Source organism: Pomacea canaliculata, linkage group LG12, assembly GCF_003073045.1.
Source record: "Pomacea canaliculata isolate SZHN2017 linkage group LG12, ASM307304v1, whole genome shotgun sequence".
In the NCBI taxonomy this organism is placed as follows: domain Eukaryota; kingdom Metazoa; phylum Mollusca; class Gastropoda; order Architaenioglossa; family Ampullariidae; genus Pomacea; species Pomacea canaliculata.
The window spans coordinates 17,700,036-17,717,215 of record NC_037601.1 but is presented as its reverse complement, the minus strand read 5'-3'; the positions used below and the strand labels follow the sequence as shown (position 1 = coordinate 17,717,215).

Genomic DNA, 17,180 nt, shown 5'->3' with positions numbered 1-17,180 from the left:
AAAAAATCTATCTGAATCATGACAGTAGCAAAATTATTCTGTTATGAGAAAATGTCACAAATCTTTTCAGCGATCATATTAAATACAACAATTTTAACAATCATATTAAATCGAGTTACTAAAATAACTTTCTTTGCTCATCTTCAGCAGCCAAACCTACTTGCTAGTTGTCCAGTTCTTGCCCAGTGCCTGCCACAGCTCTATCTCCTTGGATGTCAGACAGTTCAGAAGCAGCTGCTTTGCATCTTGTGTCAACACAGGAGCCACAGCCTGTTCGCCAAGATTTGTGCTGCCATGGACAGGGTCCCGACTGGCCTCATAGATCAGGCTAAGCGGGTGTAAACAGGAAGTGGACCAGTTCTGGAGCATTGGGGATCATGGATGTGGGCCTTCAGCTTGGCCTACAGTCATGCAAAGACATCAATGTTTAAAGCAAAAAGGAAAAAGAAGCTCCTCCCAAAAGTCAATCACAATGTCATAACTTTCTGCTTAAAAAGTTTATTTTATCATGCTTATTATGACTCACAAAACAGACTCTTCCTTAATATTACTTTAGATGACATAAATCAACAATATCTAACACTGCAGAATGTTTAATGATATTATTACAGGATATGAGCTACTCTGTATACAGGTTTGTGTGCCTTGTAAGCAATATTTCATATTTTCATAAAAGATGGTTGCACAAAGTGACATATGTCATGAACTTATTTAAATTTGTGTGTGAAAGTTGGTTACAACTGTGCTAATTAAACTATGAAGTGTCCTTTTTTAGCTCTTTGTTTTGGTTGGTGTTCCTTTAATGACTTTGTACATATACATTGCAGCAGGTTATTAGAACAGATTGAGAAAAAAACTAGCATTATAAGCAAACACCCATTTCTAGTATGCTAATTATTTCCCAGTAATCCATGTCCAAAATGTGAAGATACTTACAAGCAGATTGAAGGAGAGTTTGAACTTCTGGAAGATGTCAACAAAGTCCTGAGCTGGAGGTGGCCTTGCACGGAATCCAAGCATGCCATCTGGAACAAAGATGGGCATGTAGCAGTAGAATGAATAAATAGAACGCATAATTTTGAGTAAAAGGACAGAAAAGAAAGGAAGGAAAATTTTTACAACAGTTGGTCGTGTGTCAATCTTTTACAGGACCAGATTAGTTCCTGCCTTCATGCCATCCACTAGCCATGTTTATATGGCAGCCTGCTTTATGTGGTCTGAAACCTAATGATTACACAAAGTTAAAGTTATCCAATGTTTGATTTCTGATAAAGTGACTACAGAAATGAAGAATTTTGGCTCGTTAAACACTTTTTTTCTTTTTGCAAACAAAGTCCACCAACCTAACAACAGTCAAATGTTTTACTAGTCAATTACCTCCATTCTGCTTCTTCTTATTTTTACTATTGCGATCACGCTTTCGTTTCTCCAATTCTTTGTAGGCCTCTGCTGCCTGCTGGAGTCGTGCCACAAACTTTTCCACATCATCAAAACAGTGATTTAGCAATTGCTGCAAAGAAGTGCAATAATGAATGGATTTAAATATTTCCATCAGTACATTATGAAAAATGTAATAAAGCATCTCTTCTGATTTTATAAATAAAATATGGATAAGGGTAGTTACTGTAACTTTAGATGGGACACCCAAACAAAACCTGCATGAAGGGGATCTACACATTTGTGCTGTGCGTTTGGCTGCCCAATATGACAGCAGCTGTTATCACATTTCAGTGATAATGAACTTAGCCTAGCCTTGCTCTTTGCTGCAGAAAAAAAAAATCTGCTAAAAACTAATTAAGGATGTCAAATGTCAACCACTACAGAGTGCTTCTACTCCATAAGGTGATAAGTTTTAAAACAATGTTTTCACTAAGGTCCCACACATCTGGTTGAAGTCTATCAATGTTAATAAACGTTTACACTGATTACTAAGGAATATTTTTTACTGTATAATTAACTCATGCTGCAATTGTAATAAATGCATTTAATTAGAATGTATACTATCAGTTTAGTACAAACAGCTAACAAAAATCCACACATTTTAAGGAGATGTTGAAATCAAAATACAGTCAAACTTCCATAGGTTGAAATTCTCCTTAACTCGAATTTTAAACATCAATTGGTTGGTTTTCAATTAAAGCAATACATGTTCAACTTTCATAGCTTGAATCAGCTTAGCCAAAAACTTTCACAACTCAAATAATTTTAAGCCAGTTGGCAAGTCAAAACCATTTGAAAATACGTTGGAAAGTGTAAAATCATATGCTCTTCCCCCATCGACCCTGTGCTCCCATATTCTCCTTTCTGCATAGGAAACATGCGTGCGATAAGCGCGACTCTGTCTCCGCAGGGTGCTGAAGTACCTTTAAAATAACAACAGGAAATGAACATATGGTTAAAATTAAACTTCCACAGTGAAAAAATGTTCTTTTTTCGATGAACACTTCCTTAATTCGAACTTTCCGTAACTCAATTTTTTTCATCAGTCCCTTGAAGCTCCACTTATAGAAGTTTGACTGTATGTTACCTGTAAATTCTACTCACCACATCCCGTTCAAGCAACTCATTGTTACTACTTTCAATGTCTTCTCGCTCCCTGTAGGGTAGATGGGCCATCATGCTACTACGCTGAGCTCCTCCAATAAGGCCACCCCCATCTCCAAAGTAACTGACACTTTGTTGGTTATAGCCATAGCGTTGGATCTGCAAACCAAGAGTTACTTGACAATTACTCTATTAAGTGGATTTGTGGATGCCTATTTTTCCATTACAAAACAGTATTTCTTCAAGCTCCTCCTGTTGTCACTGAGATATAGAATATCCTTCAAGACCCAGAGTTACTTTTTCTTTCTCTGCCTCCTTAACATCTCTTCAGCTGTTAAAAGTACCACTTCTCTGATATGCCCAGTGTGTTTCTACATATCAGTCCACTGTGTTTAGGACAGCAAATTTATCTCTGCTTTAGGCAAGATTTCTGGATCTAGGTCTCATAATTTACGTATGTTCAGGTGAACAGATGATTATATAAACAACAGATATCAAGAAGAAAATCCTGTTAAAAAGCCATACAGATAAAATATTTTATGACAGACTTTTTCCATGTACAGTTTTATGGATGGCTATCTTTATATGCTGCTGTATTTTGCTGGAAAAGAATTGTCCATAACATAAATTGTACAGAAACACATATTTTATTATTTCCCATGTAAAAAGTTCACTAACCAACAGTTTGCTGCATATCCCTGAAGTTATAGGGATCACTGGTTTGTACAGGAGGCTCTGGTGCTGGGCCTTGAGGAGGTGGTGGAATCTTGTATCTGAGGATGACAATTTGTTATGCATCAGAAATGATTAAAATTACTGTTAAGCACAAGCTAAACTATCATTGTATACTATAGTTTTTGTCTATTTTATCTTCCGCTCCACCCAATCATACCCTCTAAAGCTCTTTGAGTGTGCATGTATGTGTGCGGGCTGGAACTCACATACTCACCCCATACACAATTGCTAATTCAGGTCATTTGCACATGCTTGCACACATACACGCATGCACATGTTTGCATACATGCACAGAGAGTTACTGCCTAATGCCTGAGGGATTAGAAAAGCAATTAAGTGTGGCATGATGGATAGTTTTAACTACCAGAGAAATTTTTAGAAACATGGTTACAAAAGGGCCTGAATGAATCATTCACGAAACCACTGCAATTTTTTTAGATTTACAGCTTTCTAGTTTTTACCTGATTAATTTACCTTACAGGCCAGTATCAGGCTAAGAAATCCTTCTGCACCCCCCTCCCCCACCATCGACTACTCCAACTAATCCATACACACGCACACTAATCTATACCTGACTCACTCTGGCTTTTCTCCACTCTACGATATGTGCATCGTTTCACATAGAACAGGGAGCCAAGGCACTTTTCAAGGCTGGTGTTATATGACTTGTGCACTATGACATGCCAACAGTTTGCCAACAAGACTTGCAAAATATGTATGCTTGCATTAATTTTTTCCCTTAAGGAACGAGATTATGAAGAAATTAAAAAATAAAATTGCGATGTTTGAAGGAACACACTTTTTTAACACTACACAAAGTAGGTGAGGCCCAACCAAAGAGGGGCAGGGTGGTAACCTTTTATGTTCATCAAATTATACCCTGTATTTTGAACTGTGTTTATAGTGGCAGCAAAAATCCAAAACAAACTAAAAAAAGTTAAAATTCTGCATTTTTTAACTGCACCAATCAACAAGAAATATGAATAGACACCTGTATAAATGAACACCATAAATCTAAGCTGTGAAGTTACAGCAAAGTCAAAAGTGGGGGAAAGAGGTAATAAAGGGGTAGGAAAGCAAATTACCTTGAATCCCTTCCCCCAATCCCTTCCTGACTGCCAGCCCTCTGAATCTGCGCCACATCCAAAGTGAAGAGGGGGAGGTGGGGAATTGTGTTTTACGCTGTGTCAGCAACTGAGGCTATATTAGGGCAAGCAGCCAGCCCTGTAAACAGATGCCACGTGCAGAGAAAGAACAGCGTGCCCGAGACAAGAAATGAACTCTGGGCAGCCAACCTTCACTGTATTAGTGACAGGCGCTAACCGTTGCGCCACCGGACCGCTGCTCCAAAGTGAGGAAAGCCTTCCCCAGCCACATGAATTCATGACAATAAGTTGATCATTGAAGTGACCAAGGAGCCTTTTGCCTCTGCTCTAGAAGGCCACTCATGTTATCTAGGAATAGTTTTATAAACAAGTCTGTTGTCTTACTGAACAAGTGTTGTAAGGATTTGTGAGTGTGCGGGTGTGGGTGTGTGGTTTTGTGAATATAGTTTTAGTGATGTTTCTTATTTAGTTGGGTTATTTACATGGACTGTAGGTGTTTGTGTGAGATGATAGTTTGAGTGGAATTTAAGTTGTTATTAAGTTTTTATTATAAGTTTTTATTATAAGCCAGTTGTTTTACCACGTCTTGTAATTTCTCCTCGTGAGATAATAAAGTTAAATTGAAATTGAAATTGAAATTGAAACTGGACAGGCCTGTGATTCTCATAGCAGCTAGAGAGTAAGCAGCAAGAGGATGAACACTTGGGGTAAAAGAGAGGGGCCAGATTTGCTTAGGGTAGTACAGCTGGGTGTTGACTTCCACATGTACACTCATTCCACCATATCCCTGCTGTTTGGGTGGATTAGCCAACTTTTAACCTCATCATGTCCTGTAAGACCCACAACCACAACCCACAACTGGGGGTGGTGGGTGTGAAGAAAACTCCAAACAATGCCTACCAAGCAATTTTTTTTTTTAACTTCCCTTGCTTCCAAAATTGTTATCATGCGACTTTAATTTTATTAAAATTCATGACCAGCGTCTGTGCCCGACACTTGGTGCCAGGCGGGCTAAACAGGGATTTGTTGTGTGAGCAGCACTTCAAAGTAACCTGTTTTGTACCACAAAAACCCACTCCAAAAAATCTCAAGGTGTAAGGCCAAGGCATGATACTCTCCTCTGGATGTCTGCCTACTTCCCAACTTTTCCCTCCACCCAATATTCTCTCCAGCACTGCCACCTCCTTCCCCAATCCCTCCATCATCCCTTTGTACTGTTGGGTTGTATCTAGTGAACCGCTTTTCACTAATAAGCAAGGCTCAGAAAACTGATACAAGAAATATGTTACACACACTGTAGAGACCTAAACAGGGCTCTTCCTGGACCATGGTGGGCTCTTGGGAGGAAAAGTAGTTTTTAAAAAAAATTAGTTGCAACAGTAAAGAAAAGCAGTTTTGTGGAAGTTCTTAACAACAATCTATTATTCTAATTCAGTAAAAATTTTAAGACAACCTCTGAAAGAGAAATGAATCCATCGATAATTAAAATCCCTAGACTTGTCCATGTTCAGGAATGTCTGTTAATCCACTAGCTTCACTATTCAAAAAATAACAAAGAGCACCAAGCCTAAAGCAGACATCTGCCACGATTATCTTCCAGCCTACCAGGGCCATCTGCCAAGTTTAGCATGTATATCTAGCACAAAAGTCATAGCTTCGCCTTGCCCAGCAGTTCAGGGCCCTAGAACTCTCACTACTACTAGTTGCGACAATGTAGGTCATGTGCTATGGTTAATGTATGGAATGGGCAATAGATGAATGGTCTACCACACTGAAGCTTCAGACCAGTTTAAATGTTCAGTTGTGTGTTAGTTGAATATTAAAATATTTAAGTCCTTAAAGCCTACAACATTAACAGCAACGATGAGGGGCATGGTATCGTCAAACAACAACCCAAACAGCAGCTTTTAAAAGCTTTTAGGACACCACACCCTAAGCACGCCCCGCAGGACAAAGTTAAAAAAAATGCGTTTTTAAGTCACCGATGGATGGTGCGTTTCGCTGAAGGGTGGAAAGACACACCCACATTAAGAACTACATCACACTTCTTCACCCACCACCGTGTTTGACCTCTGAGAAAGGTTGTTAATGGCAAGCTGGCTCTTATCAACCAACCAACACCCATGGGATCACAGTTTAGGCATTCTCTAAATAAAACCGGTCTACTCTTAAAAAGGGGCCCTTGACAGAGCTGTAAGTTTTATCTTGTTTAGGCTTATCAGGAGTGTCCCTGTCAGGTCATCAGGTGCTTTTAAGAGCTAGGTCATATGAACCATTTTGATCGAACTTCAAAGTGGAAGCAAGGCACAAATCCTGACACAAAAAAGGGTCTGTGCATACAGGTCAACTGTAAGCACACAGGTCAACTGTAAGTCCCAAAATGTGTACTACACCTGTCACCTACAGCATGGAGACAGCATATCTCAGATTCTCTCATTCTCCATGTTAGACAAATATGATTATGACTTACAAACATAAACAAAAAATAAGAAAGAAAAGATGTTGCTAGTTGTGAATATGGTCTTCTTGAACTGTCATCTTTGATCTTTAGGACCTTGATGTGTTTGTTTACTAGGGCTTTGATTTGATTACTTTTATTAACCTTTTTTCACGAAAACTGACCTGTCCCTTACCTTAAGAGACAAAAATCAATGCACCATTATGAGCAACTAACAATAAGATAGGTTTAGTGGTACTTAAAGTGTAAACAAAGCCCTACACAAGGAAATGAAAATTTTAAAAAATGATGACATCAGATGGAAGGCTTTCACGTGGCTGTAAATGGATATATTGACTTAATACAAACTTAAATGTCCATATAACCTCAAATGCTTCCACACCATAGGTATGCAAGGACTGTTTGCCCACAAAATCTACACTTTTCAAATGATAGCAGACATGTAAATGGAGATAAACTTAGAAACAAGATACAACATTACAGAATGATCAGAAATTTATCGTAAGAGATTATTCTTTCTTACCAGCCTCTTTTTCCCTTCACACACAACACACACACATAGGATGACCTGATATTTCTCAGTACTAGCAATTAAATATATTCAATGTACACTCAATAAACAGAATTGAGAAAAGTAACATCTACATGCCAAAACTGCAAACTGAATAAAATTCACACTCCAGTGATGTGTTAGTTGATTAAAAAAAATAAAAAATGAGGACAAGTGCTAAAGACACTACAACACTACAACACTACAATGGCCTCATTCCAAGTAACAAAAGCAACTTGAAAAACTACAAATTATTAGAATATTGAGAAGTGTGAATTAATGATAAAAGAAAGTTGTGGTTATTCAAAGTAATACCTGTTTCTGGAGATTTTAAATGTAAGACAATAAAAACTACAATTCTTATGTGCTGCGCTATAAAAATATTTTCAAAAAAAAGAAATTGAGGGTATATGTCGACATGAATGATATAATGATATGTAAAATGTCAAACAATGCTTTCACTTTGTCCTTACTACTCCTACGTCTACAAGTACCCTAACAGCACACTTGATGTCAAAGCTACCAAAATAGAACTTAAACTTTTTCACAAGCCAGTGTTGCAACCCCCTGAGAAAGGTGACTCTAGGGAATGTGGGGTTGCATTCTGCCATAATGGTTATTATCAATACTGTTTGCTACTATGTAAATATTCCCACAACTGAGAAACGCTGTTTTAATGGGGATGTGATCGTGACTGTTTAATCAAGCCAAAGCATGTGCTATGCTCACTCATAAATGTATGTGCAAAAACTACAATTTTAAAAATAAAATTTAAAAAAATGTCAGCAAATCTTGACAACACTATGTACAGCCAGAGGCTAGGTTTCTATCTGAGCCATCACAACCACAGATGTGTGTTCTCTATGGCTGTGTAGGACAGCTATGTACAAAGCCAAAAAAATAAACGTGAGTGGTGCATTAAAATTTCGTTACCCCTGAACTCCTTGATAGAGACGTTCATCTCTATGAACTTCAACTGTGACAATATTTGCCTGACCATTTTCTACCGAAGACACACGGTTGTAGGTGTCATCTGTGTGTGTAACTACTGGCTTTGGGGCATAAATACGACTATGTACATAGTCATCTGCTGTCGTTTTTGTTATCTCACTAAAGTGGCTAAGTTTGTTATTGTGTGTAGAGATCTCAGCAATGCTGAAACAAAGAATGTTACCTGTGCTAGACAACATAACTTTAACAAGTATAAATTCTAGCATATGTGGAAAAATATAGAAGTGTACAAATAAAAAGGATGTTCAAAATTTAATCAGCAACATTTAATTCTGCTTTTGTAAGAAGCCGCTAACATTTTTCTTTTTTTTTCTTACTTGGCTTTACAAAAAAGGGTCTTTACAGCAGAGTAAACAGAACAGCAGCCAAGTAATTTTATGTTCTGCAAATTTTATGTGCTATGCTATAAAAATATTTTTGACAAAAGAAACCTAATGAGGTCAAACATTCACCTAAATTCTACAACCTGTGCACTTTTTTTCTTGTGGTGATGATGATTATACCCCAACTGCTGCATTAGAGTTGGTCAAATGTCAAAATGACGATCCTCCATTTCTCAAGTTCCTTTTTGAAGTCTGTTGTTAAGTGCATACCACTTCTCCCCCCAAACCCCCTCCCTCCTGCCAACACGTGCACTGCTTTAACTTACCCAGATCCTGTCAGTCTTGGGTTTCCCTTCTTGGCTGCAACAATTTCATCTACGATAACTTGGGCCTGAAACAGGAGAAGTCAGCTCTGCACTAGCCTGAAGATAAGTCCTGGCCACAAACAAAAGCCAAGGTTCCTACAAAGATCAAATTATCTTGTAGGAAACATTGTGAAGGTTTACCTATTAACACTGCTCCAATTGGAGGGAAATTGCACAATATTAGCTGATTGAAAATCACAGAAGGATGCTTTTTACATCATTCTGAAAACATATATTTACACACCCAACTATACTCTTCAAATTACATAAACGAATGCTCTGGAACATGCAAACACAAACTTTTCCAATTCACAATCCCTGGTCCTTCTTAATCATTTTATTTTCCATCCCAGTTTCATCTATTTCCCCCCTCAGGATGATAGACAATAGAGAAAAGAGAACCAGGTTACCACAGCAAAACATAATTTAAAATTAAAGTAATAGAAATTTGACATGCACAGTTTACCAAACGCTTGCAATAACAGTTTTTCAAATAAAAGAGTTTACAAATAAAACAATGGTTTGAGAATTTGTAACAGACCCAAGAGTTACTACTACTCATAATAATTTGTAACAGTAAAAAAGTACTCAAGAGATACTACTAATCATAATAATTCATACAGCACAAAGAGGCCTTATACAGCACAGGTTCAATTTGCTGACTGTGGGTTCACCACATTACTGTACAACTACTTGCAATCAACAAAATCCTTCAAATAAAAAACTAAGATAGTAAAACAAATGTCAAGAATGCAGAACATCACAACATGACACAAACAGAAGAACAGACAGACAAATGAGCCACGATTTTGTGCAAGCCAACATTCAGATGTTAGAAGTTACAGCCTGGAATGGTTTAAAATTGAAACAGTCTGAGCAAAGCTGTGTAAAAACTACTGACACTTACAGGTGTGCTAACACTCTGAAAGATATGCATGTCAGCCTGAGCATCACGCTTGTTGGACTCATCTATGATAGTGAAGAGAATGAGGTTGTTGTATATCTCCCGACGATCATTCTTAAATATAGCAGTAGGTTCCTGAACAAAATGGACCGGAAATCTCTCCAGCTCCTCCTGAAAAAATTAAAAATGGTGCAGAAATAAGCAGAAATAATACATACAATCCAAGGTAATGTTAAACGTGATTGATACTTACTGCAGGTATAAGAAGGATTTTGTTCTGAAGATTTTTTTTAAACACATCTGTATTTGCATTGATAGGTATGACAATGGCCATTAGTAAAAGCGTAATGCTCACCCCTGAGTTTTTATCTTGGATGACGATAAAACGTCTCTCCACCATTAACAAGCACCGCATGGTCCAAATGCCAGTAGTGTTTTCCATCTGACGAAGTTTACGTAAGCCATCTTCAACATGCATAGTCCCTGCAATCATTGGCATCAAGAGACTCATGCTGTATGGCCATAAACAAAAAATGTTACATAGTTAACTCTTAAATCCCATTCTCTTACTGTCTAGCAAAAGATAATCTATGCATTACACATGCAACCACAACGGTTAAGTAATTACAAAGTCCCATGCTGTTATGTCCGCAGAAACAGAATTACTTGCCTTCTGTTGCCAGCTTTTATTATTTCCTCATTCCCCATTTTGCCTTTCCTACTTCACAGCATTGAAATATGACAGTCTGAATATATCATAAAAATCTCAAACCTTTTCTACTCCCTGCTGCAAAAGTAGCGAAGGTGGTCCACTTCAAATGCTGGGTCTAAACTGTTAAAGTCAGACAGACTGTTTTGGTCTGAAAACCGATAGAAAAAGAAACTGAAAGTCACACTTGCAAAGACCTGTTTGTGACAAGGAATATATTAAAATACTTTCTAATGATCATTCCAAGCAGTAAGCTCAAGATAAAAGCTTTAACACCCATTATGTAATCCTCTTATCTGCTCAGCTTTCTGAGTATATCATCAAATTAAAGATAATTTAGCCCGAAATGTTTTAATGCTAAAAATTACAAACTTTTGAATACAGTAAAAGCTCCCTATTAAGATTTGCTAAATCGGTGAAAAGAAAAAATCAAGATTGTGATATTTGTTGAATGCATATTGCCAAATGGCCATTTTGACTTTGACTTTCAGTGTTAAGATGATTTGGTCATTTTGGGGTCAATTCAGCTCATGGATATTTTGTTCGTACAGTCTACTTGTTATTGCTTTGTTCTAGCATTTCCAATACTTTTTAAAAAAAGTTAATGGTGTGTTTCTAATAGTCCTAAACTAAATCCATATAGTATGCAAGTCCGTTTTAAAAAATTAAATTCTGGAAGACACATAGGTATAAACACATTCTAATGTATGCATACACAAAAAACATATTATAATCTTTACATTTAACCAGCTTCTGAAGAAAACAGAAATCATGTTATATGTCTAAAGCCATGTCCCACTAGTTTAGGGGAACTGGTTCGACACCAAGTACAGCTGCTTTGTTCTTATTTTTATTCATATTTATGTTCCCGTTACCATCAGCAACAAGTACTATGTATTGCCACATCTCCATTAATAAGTCTGTGAGTTCATGAGTCTCATTAAACTGGTCACATCAAAACCTAATGCCCCTCCTGTAGCTGCAAAATCTGCAGCAGATTTGTTTCTGCTGTGACATGCGCAAAGGTGTTATGTTACAGCTAAGCACAGCCCCAGGGGCAAGTGCTCCTCACCCACAAGCTGTGTCACCTGCTGTGGAATGTGTGATTAATGTCCTCTTTCAGATAGCATCTTGACTACCTCTCAAACGTTCAGGCTTTGCCTTGAGGTCTGTCCTGCATTGGCCTGCGCGGCCGTCTATTGCTCTGCAGAATGCTGTCTCGTCTCCTCTGTGGATATAGTCATGCAAAGGGCTGCGGAGGATGGTACTCGGGATTGCCTTCACGGTGATTTTTCAGCTTGAGGGGGTGGGGCGAGAGATTTGTGTTTCATGTAAGTGAGGAGGAAACGAGTGTACCAAGGAAAAAAATCACACTTGACCGTCAGCCGTACGAATAAAAGCCTAAGAAAGATTGGGTACTCTGAGGGAGTATTCAGGATTAATTATATCCTGAACTGGTGACAAGCGCTTCTTCGAACAACCCTTTGAATGTGCTCGTACACCTCCATTCCCCACCTCCTGAAAGTACTTGTACACCACGGGAGAGGTTCGTTGTGACCAGGATGAAAGGTGCGGCAAGGTAGTGACGTCACAGACGACCTCCCACCTGAACGGGAGAGCGGTCACCTCACTAACTAGCTGTGCTGTCCATCCTGGCATGGTCCGTGATTTGTAACTGTGTTTCTGACAAGCTGTGTGCAAAGATATGTGCAGAACAGCAGGCTTGGAACCTGATGCCGGAATCCTGGAAAAAATCCTAACACCCGAAAAATGAGCGGCTTGCTTATCTCCTACAAAGGCAGTGACTTTTCAACCACAGAACTACCATTCATAAGTTACTATAGCTTTATTCCACATCTGTCGCGTAACTACCTGCCTGACACGGGGTGCATAGAGGGAGAAGAGGAAAAGAGAAGAAAATAGTGTGGAAAGTTATGTCAGAACAAAACATCGTGCGCTTGACTCCGACAAAGGCCTGTCCTGTCCGACTCTTCACGCACTGTTACGCATTTCGTCTCTTTGTGGGTTAGCAGCTTCAGAATAATGCCCTCTTTTCTCAAGCAGGCTTGACAAGAGCTTCCCTTGTCCCAGGGTAGCAACAGCTCAGCAAAAGCATTCCTCTCATTTAATAAATCGTAGCATGGATGGCGCTGTAAACATGACAATGTTTACAAAACCCGTATGCCTTCGTCAACAATTTACGTCTGAGAGCTTTATAGAAAAATCTTGTGGCGCATAATAATAATAAAACTTGGTGCTGAAGATGAGGATATTGTCTGACGAACAAAAACTCTTGTCGTTACTTTATGGAAAGTGGTGCAGGGGCTGAGGGACAAGCCGTTGCCCAAACTTCCGAAAATTTTCACCTTTATGTACGAATCGTGCCCAGTCAGAAAGTAAGCGGAAGGAATGCGTTTTCTCCTCCAGATTGAAGGCTTCGCAGCTGCATTCTTCAACAAACTTGCCTTTGGGACTGTATGGTGAGACAGGCACCACAGTCTCGGGAACAACTTTTAATAAAAAGATTAAAAAAAAATAATTGTGCTGCAGCTGTTGGTGTTTGTGTCCGATGTGTGTATAACAGAGATGGCGGTATTGCTGATATATTATGCTACAGAGGTGGAGTGGTGTACGACCGACTTTGATGACAATTATCAATTCAAGCAAAACAACTTGTTTTTTTTTTATAGGAGACATAGAACGATGTTGCCCCTGTAAAATGGCAGTTACCATATCGTCTGCTGGCTCCATTTTAAACGAGCGTGTTCTTTTAGTCGTGTTTGCAACCAGCGCATCACTGAATGTTGATAAGGGCTTCACTGGGCTTTGTTGTTGATTCCTACTTCATCTACGTCTTTGAGCTTTCCTGTCTTCCACCACTGTCAAAAGCAATACACCCGGCTGTAGACAAGCCATCGAACCATTCGTCTCCACAGCGACCCTAAAATGTCAGATTGTATCTGCCGTCTGAGGTTCAAAACTAAAGTTTAGCCTTCCACTCGCTCCCTTCCCTTGAAAAAAACACTGTCTCGTTTTTCTTTTCTTTAGCATTTTAGCATCTGTCCGCTGACTTAACACAAATCCACCAGGCAAGAAACAGCAGGACTTCTGAGTTTTTAAATAATGTATTTTCCCTTCCCCTTTAAAATCTTTGACCTCTGTTGCTCTGCAGATTGAAAACCAGCTCTATTCCTCTTCACCTCCACACCCCTCCTTCAGTCCGATGGTGTGACTTCAGTGGAGCGGAGTTGGAGATGGCGGGGTGGGAAGAAAGGAAGACGGGCCGCACACCCTGGAAGGCAGTGACACGTAACGAAGGTATGACGAGTTTCTGCAGGAGCTGGGACAACTTTACACAGAACCACGTCTGATCAGGATGAATAAACCTACATACGCTTATAGTATACCACAGAGGAGGGTGACAAAAAAACCCGTAACAGCTGAATAAGCAAGAAGTGCATTAGCGATTTTAATCGTTTCTGCTTTTAGTTTCTTGACTCAAGCCAGCTGTTTCATATTTTGTGACTATTTTAATCTTTTGGTGACTATTCAGCAAATATAGTTACTAGATCAACCGTATCTTCATGAAGTCAAGGATGTTTATGTAATGGTACAGTAAGGTAAAGGTCGTTCCCTAACCGTTTTCCCCCCACTTTTTTTTTCTTCTTTTTTTCCTTTTAAGATCATGTAGGGAGAAGTAAGGTATTGAGAGACCTTACTTTTCTCGAGTCCAGCTTTTTTCATGAGGGCAGTACCCATCTCCTTTCCCTCTCACTGCTTTCCCTCTCCCCAACCCTCTTTTGTGTTAGAGACCCATTCCCAACTGTTGTGTCGACTAGTGTAAAGGGGTATTGAACCGAATGCCTTCGAGTTCGGTCGCAAGCGCTGTAACCACTATCAGCTTTCTTTATGTTGTGGAGGTGACGATGATATGGCGGCAAATAAATGTGTTTAAACCAAGAACGATGGTATTGTGTCAGCGAGTAAACAGTAAGTTAAAAGCAGGAAGTGACGAGAAACTAAATGACAAATAAACAAAAAAACAAAAAAAAAAAACCAAAAAAAAATACGACGGAGTCATCTGTGAATCACGCAGAAGCAAATCACCACCACCGACTACGTCAATGGCACAGTGGGTTCAATTCTCAATAAGGAGACTATTTGGTGCACACTATGTTTCCACGGTAAACCGATTTGATAATATTTTAAATTTTCCGATTTTCTGACATCCCCGAAACGCATCTCGCTGATCACTCAACATTTGGGGTGGTGGGGTTTGGGGGAAGAGGCAGCTTTGCCACGTGAACTAGGACGGATTTCGGTATTTCAGAATGTAAAACGGGTCATTGAATATACAATATGAAACCTGTGACCTGCCTGAAACGCTTGCTATAAATATTCGGGAGGTGTGTCGCAAAGCTAGACAGCGACCTTCCTACACCCTGGATGACGAACGTGCCGACCTTCAACCTTGCCCGCAAACACGATTTATCCTTCACCATGGTGCACTAGCACGGACATTTGGCGACACCAGCAGAAATGGGCGTTTTTAATTGGTTTTATTTAATTAAATGACACTAACTTGTAAAATATCTTTAACCAACTCTACGTCATTCACAAGGTACAAGTCTTCACACACCCTGATCCACGGAACATGATTAAAACAATGTAACGAGTGGATACATTTCACTGTGAACAGTGTGAAAGTCGGGTCAAGTAGGCGTGTCCATGTCCTACAAGAACATCGTGCTTTATACCTCTTGATACAAACAAGAAAGTCCATGTTTCTGTGGCTAGCAAATGGATGTGACACCAGTTATACGGATAACCGCCAAAAGCTTTCTCCTTCATCATGATATGTATCGCATAAAGCAAAATCAGTTTCTTGTCACACCAACCATCTTCTTTTCCCAAGCCTCGAGTCTACGGTGTTTATAAGATCGACTGACGGCAGAAGAATTAAACGGGTTCCTCCCAGCATTCACGTCTTCGCTGCCGGCTTTTCCCCTCCTGGGCCTGCACCTTCTGACTGCTGGGTGCGCTGGTTTCTCCCCACCTGTTGCCTTTGATCTTGTCGCCGACGCCTATCTAATCAAATCGGACCATAGAACCCGAGGTCTTTAAGGATGACAAGTACGATCATGCCCCCTTGTCAGCTGTATAATCGACTGAGGAGCGCTTAGGTCATAGTTGGGATCGCATGTTAGTAAAAATGGTATTACTTCAATTGTTTAGCTGAGATGTGTATAAAATTATTTTAAAGCGCGACACAAGAAGCGACCAATGGTCTGCTCGGTTGAAGATGATGTCCAGATACACTTATTTATCTACTCTATTTCACTATCTCTCTCTCTACTCTTCGCTTCACTGTCACTCCCCGATCAACCCATTCCCACCTTTTACTTCCGTTTAACGCACCCACACGCACGCGCAGAGAAGTTGAAACAAGGGGAAAAAAGTCAAGGAAGGTAGAGATATTCGCAGTTCTGTGGATGTTTTCTACAACAGATACGAGTGCAAGCTTAAATAGGCAAAGACAGAGACCCAAAACAAATCAGAAGTTAAATGCGGTGATACCGCGGACGTGTATAGGTGGACGGACTGCTGTCTGTCTGCCGAGACCAACGCTTAGCCTCTTGCGAAGTTCTCTGCTGTTAGTCTCGGTGAGCCTAAACAATGAACGTGTCTAAACCGGAAGCTTTGTACACACCTGCCTCGTTTTAGTAGTTAGCTGGGAAAAAATCGTCTGCCAGCAGTCCAGTAATACAAGTTTGTGGTGATACGCAAATATTCATTAGTGAGGGACTGGCTAACATTCTACACTGTATTGTCACAAGAGAAATTTTCTAACAAAATTTTTGACTGTACAACTCTTTGTCAGGCAGAAGTCTAAGCGTCTCCTTCGGATACAGCTTAGGCGCTGTGGATGTATGAAACAAACAAAAAATTTAAAATACAACCCCAATCCCTACTTCCATGACCCGTGAGATACCGAGCTCAAATTTTCCGTGTTCCGTGTCAGGGACCCATTATGCCCAATACCTCTTCCTTTTCTCTCAAAAAGTCACGACAGGTCGACGCTTCCAATCCTGCTCTCATGTCCGACATACTGCGCTGGTAGTGATAAAACCGCCACCGCCACTGCCACCACCGCCGCCACCACCACCACCATCATGACTGCTCTGCTGAATGTCGGAACCGCCAGAAAGATTTACCGTTTACGCCTTACTGAAACCGCATGTGACTTTTAAGACGAAAACAACATGGAAGGGCGTCCTTTCCTCCGTGGGGGGAAAACATTTGCAAAACAGCGGACATAATGGTGTCACCGTCTAGGACCATCACACTAGTAGGAGTGGGGAGAGGCAGTTGCACTATTTTAAAAAAAAAACAATTGACGCCATTAATTTTTCCCCTTCACCAAAAAAAAAAAAAAATCCCGAATAGGGCAACTCACTGTAATAAACTATGACAA

General features: G+C 39.7%; 1 protein-coding gene across 1 annotated transcript in view; it reads right to left on the bottom strand.

The window, feature by feature from the left end:
• Positions 1-17,180, bottom strand: part of LOC112553309 (epidermal growth factor receptor kinase substrate 8-like protein 2) — a 62,238-nt gene that overhangs the window by 23,906 nt on the left and 21,152 nt on the right. Inside the window, 13 exon segments of the mRNA XM_025220418.1 lie at positions 161-336; positions 338-373; positions 375-401; positions 937-1,025; positions 1,378-1,510; positions 2,545-2,703; positions 3,223-3,317; positions 8,327-8,365; positions 8,367-8,548; positions 9,054-9,118; positions 10,000-10,167; positions 10,352-10,479; positions 10,769-10,856. Coding sequence (XP_025076203.1) covers positions 161-336; positions 338-373; positions 375-401; positions 937-1,025; positions 1,378-1,510; positions 2,545-2,703; positions 3,223-3,317; positions 8,327-8,365; positions 8,367-8,548; positions 9,054-9,118; positions 10,000-10,167; positions 10,352-10,474 — 1,292 coding nt within the window. The 5' untranslated portion in view covers positions 10,475-10,479; positions 10,769-10,856.